At 26.5% G+C, this 3478-nt stretch overlaps 1 protein-coding gene across 6 annotated transcripts in view; it reads left to right on the top strand.

The window, feature by feature from the left end:
* The window catches only part of LOC102670842 (DNA-binding protein P3A2), a 7985-nt gene extending 4849 nt beyond the window's left edge, over window positions 1–3136 (top strand). For all 6 annotated transcript variants that reach the window (XM_006613637.2, XM_006613636.2, XM_031509526.1 and 3 more), the window contains 3 exons: window positions 386–526; window positions 615–762; window positions 2271–3136. In XM_006613637.2, coding sequence (XP_006613700.1) covers window positions 386–526; window positions 615–762; window positions 2271–2602 — 621 coding nt within the window. In that variant the 3' untranslated portion in view covers window positions 2603–3136. The remainder of the gene's footprint in view (window positions 1–385; window positions 527–614; window positions 763–2270) is intronic.
* The last annotated feature ends 342 nt before the right edge of the window (window positions 3137–3478 follow it).

Genomic DNA, 3478 nt, shown 5'->3' with positions numbered 1-3478 from the left:
AAAAAAAAAAAAAAAAAAATTGATCGAAACAACATGATCAAAAAAGTTGAATTATTAAATATAAATTAATCAAATTTAAGTTTTGATGATACATTGTGAGATCATGATGTTTCTTTAAATTCTGATTTTATATAGAAAAAAATTAGAATTTGAAATTCCTTTACACGTGACTTGCGTTTATGTTCATGTGTTTGGTTTCCCTTATTTGAGTTTGATCTATATTTATTTTATTATAATCATTATTATCATAATTTGAAACAAATTTTATTTTGTTATGATATGTGTGAAATTTTTGTAATTTTTTCAATTTTATCATATTTTGTTTTTTGAAATATGAAAAAAATTTATAATTTAATTATAATTTATATTTTATTTATTGTTCTAGATGACGGCCCAATATCCTACGGCAGTTTTACAAACAATAACAAATCCTGATGGTACTGTATCAATTATTCAAGTTGATCCTAGTAACCCAATAATTACGTTACCAGATGGTACAACAGCACAAGTTCAAGGTGTTGCTACCGTAAGTATATATTATCGTATATCGTAAATACATTTTGTTCTCTAATTTAAAAAAAAATTGTAAAAATAAATGAATTTTTTACTTAAAGATTCATACAAGTCAAGGGGAAGTTCAAGCACTTGCTGAAGTAGCAGGCAGTGCGGAAGGTACTAGCGTTGCTGTCGACCTAAACAGTGTTACAGAAGCAACATTAGGTCAAGATGGTCAAATCATTCTCACAGGAGAAGACGGACACGGTAAAACAGTTTTCTATAGGCTCTGCACCGTCGCCGGCCAGGAGCTACTTGAACAGTGAATTTTTTACTGGCCCAGGATCCTTTGTTGTTTTGCATGCTGTCTGCTACGCTCCATTCAAGAAAAATACCTACGTGTTCTACTATTTTGTACAACGAAAGTAGAATATCGATTAGTTATTCTTTTTTGGTACTGTACATATGCAATTTCACTCGGAGCTATGCACAGCTTTATTTTAATTTTTTTCTTTAAGAATCCATGATATATGTAACAGATTATTGAAAGAGCAAATCAAAACACACAATAATTATTAATTTTTATAATTAATTCATATTATAAAAATATCATATGGTAAAAAATTAAATCCATAGCATACAAAAATATTGTGTCGTTTTGTATATGTTCATAGACTATTCTTAGACTATTCTCTCTTTGAGATGATAAAATGCAAATTTTTTTAGAAAGAGATCGATAAGATTAAATTTATATGTATATGGCATGTACATATTTTTTTTAGTATATATTTTAAAAAAGAATATATTTGTATATTGAAATATTGCATGTATAATTCATATACCTTTGATAAAAAAATTAAATTTTTTAATATTCTAAAAAGCTATATCATAAACAAATAGAATTTTCAGTTCATGGATTCTTAAGATTTTAAATTTAACGATAAAATAAATGAAAGTATTTCAAGATCAGAAAAAGAACCTGTCCCTGTTTTACAATCACTACTTACCATTATTATCAAAAATTGGTTATTTACTTTAATTAAAACAAAGACAAATAAAACTGCTGTACATAGAGTATTTTTTGTTGATGTTTTTTATTATTTTATAGTTGTTATTTAGCAGCCTTTGTTTAAGCTACTCATTGCTATTTTTTAATTTATTTGAATCAATAAATTATTTTGAATATAAAAATTTGTATTTATATAATTTATATTTATCCAATTTGATTTTATAGAATGGCTTAAACATCTGTTGCTTTTTATTAATGCCTTATTTTTTCTAAAGCATAGATGAAAATTATATGTGCACATTAATGATATTATATGTTAAAAGGGTGTGCCAAAAAAAAAGATAACACTGAATATGGAAGCAAAATATTCATTTTTAACAAATAAATTAAATGTATATAAATTATAGAGTAAGTATATGTACTTTTCTTTAGCACACCCTGTTAATTTAAAAATTTTTTTTATTAGCTTTCTATAAAAAACAACATAATTTCAGTTATTAAATTTTAAGAAAATTTGTGTAGTTTTTTAAACCTAAAATTGTATTGTAAACTGGTAGTATCAATGCACAAATCCGAAAAAATTAATACAAAATTATATTTTTGAAATAAAAATTGTTTTGATTTGAAATTATTATCGATATCGATCATATGGATATATACGGATATGTGCTTTTTAAATTAAATTTTACTTTTTACTTTCCAGTTTGCTATACAAAGAAATGCCTGGTCAGGGGCAGAACACAGGACAGTTGCTTCTTTGTTTCAGGCTATCCTGTTTCCGTCTCAGGAGTAATAACAGTACCAGTATCTGCTAGTATGTATCAAACTATGGTTGCCAATATTCAAAGTGATGGTACAATGCAAGTAGTCACACCAATGGTTCAAGTCCCAAAAGTTGAGCCCGGAAATGGAGAAACTAGCATTGAAGCTGTCACTATTCAAGGGCATCCTATGACAATGATAAACGCTGCAGGTGAACATCAAGTTCTTCAAGTGATATCATTAAAAGATGCTAATGTTCTTACGAAGGCTATGCAAGCCGAAGTTGTAAAAGACGAAGATAGTCAACAACAACAAACCGTCTCTAGTCCAGAATAAAGCGTTTTACATAGTTAATAAAGCTTTTATGTTAACACCAAAATGCGACAGGTGCACATTAGTGGTGTTCATGAGAGAAAGAGTGAGAGTATTAGAAATGATATGTGTTATTAATATTAAGGAAAATGATTGTGTCTTTTCTGAATCATTGTGTAGTGCGTCCTCTTGTTGAGAAACAATAACGAATAGCGAATATGTTTGGAGAGTGAAAATGATTGAATGTTTGATGATTCATGAGACTTGAATGTAATCATATTTGTATTCAAGATTCATTGTAGACACTTAGAAATATCACTTGTAATTCAATTTCTCAAAGATAGTACTAATTTTTAGAAAGTACTGCGTTCGATGAAAAAAAAACCGTTGAATATGCAAGTTTCATCGATATATTTATAATGACAGTATCCGCCGTCTGGATATTTAATATTTCCAATAAGCAAACACGGATACAAATATTTTCGTCTAGTCTTAGTGTCGGGTCTTTAAGAATGATCGATATACCAAAGAAATTAAAATTTGTTTTAAATTATTTATGAAAAAATAATTATTAAAAAATTATGCAATTTAATTATATCAAATTAATAATCTAAAAAGAATTTTTATTGAAGAAATTCGTTAAATTCAGAAATGATAGATAATTTTTTCAAATAAAAAATAAGCCTTTAATTAAAATTTTAAAAATGTTTGTAGAAAAATTTAATATATCTGAAAAATCTTTAAAATTCAATGGAAAATAATCAACATTTTATGACATCAGGATTCTAATGTTTGAGTTAAAATCAAATTTGGCTATTAAATTAAAAAATTGTAATATGTAGCCTATTTTTATGATAAATTAAAATAAAAAACAAGTCATTTTTTGGCGATAGAGACATA

This window comes from Apis dorsata, unplaced genomic scaffold (assembly GCF_000469605.1).
Source record: "Apis dorsata unplaced genomic scaffold, Apis dorsata 1.3 scaffold_161, whole genome shotgun sequence".
Lineage (NCBI taxonomy): Eukaryota > Metazoa > Arthropoda > Insecta > Hymenoptera > Apidae > Apis > Apis dorsata.
Note: the sequence above shows the minus strand (reverse complement) of the source record. Positions and strands in the feature narration are given on the sequence as shown.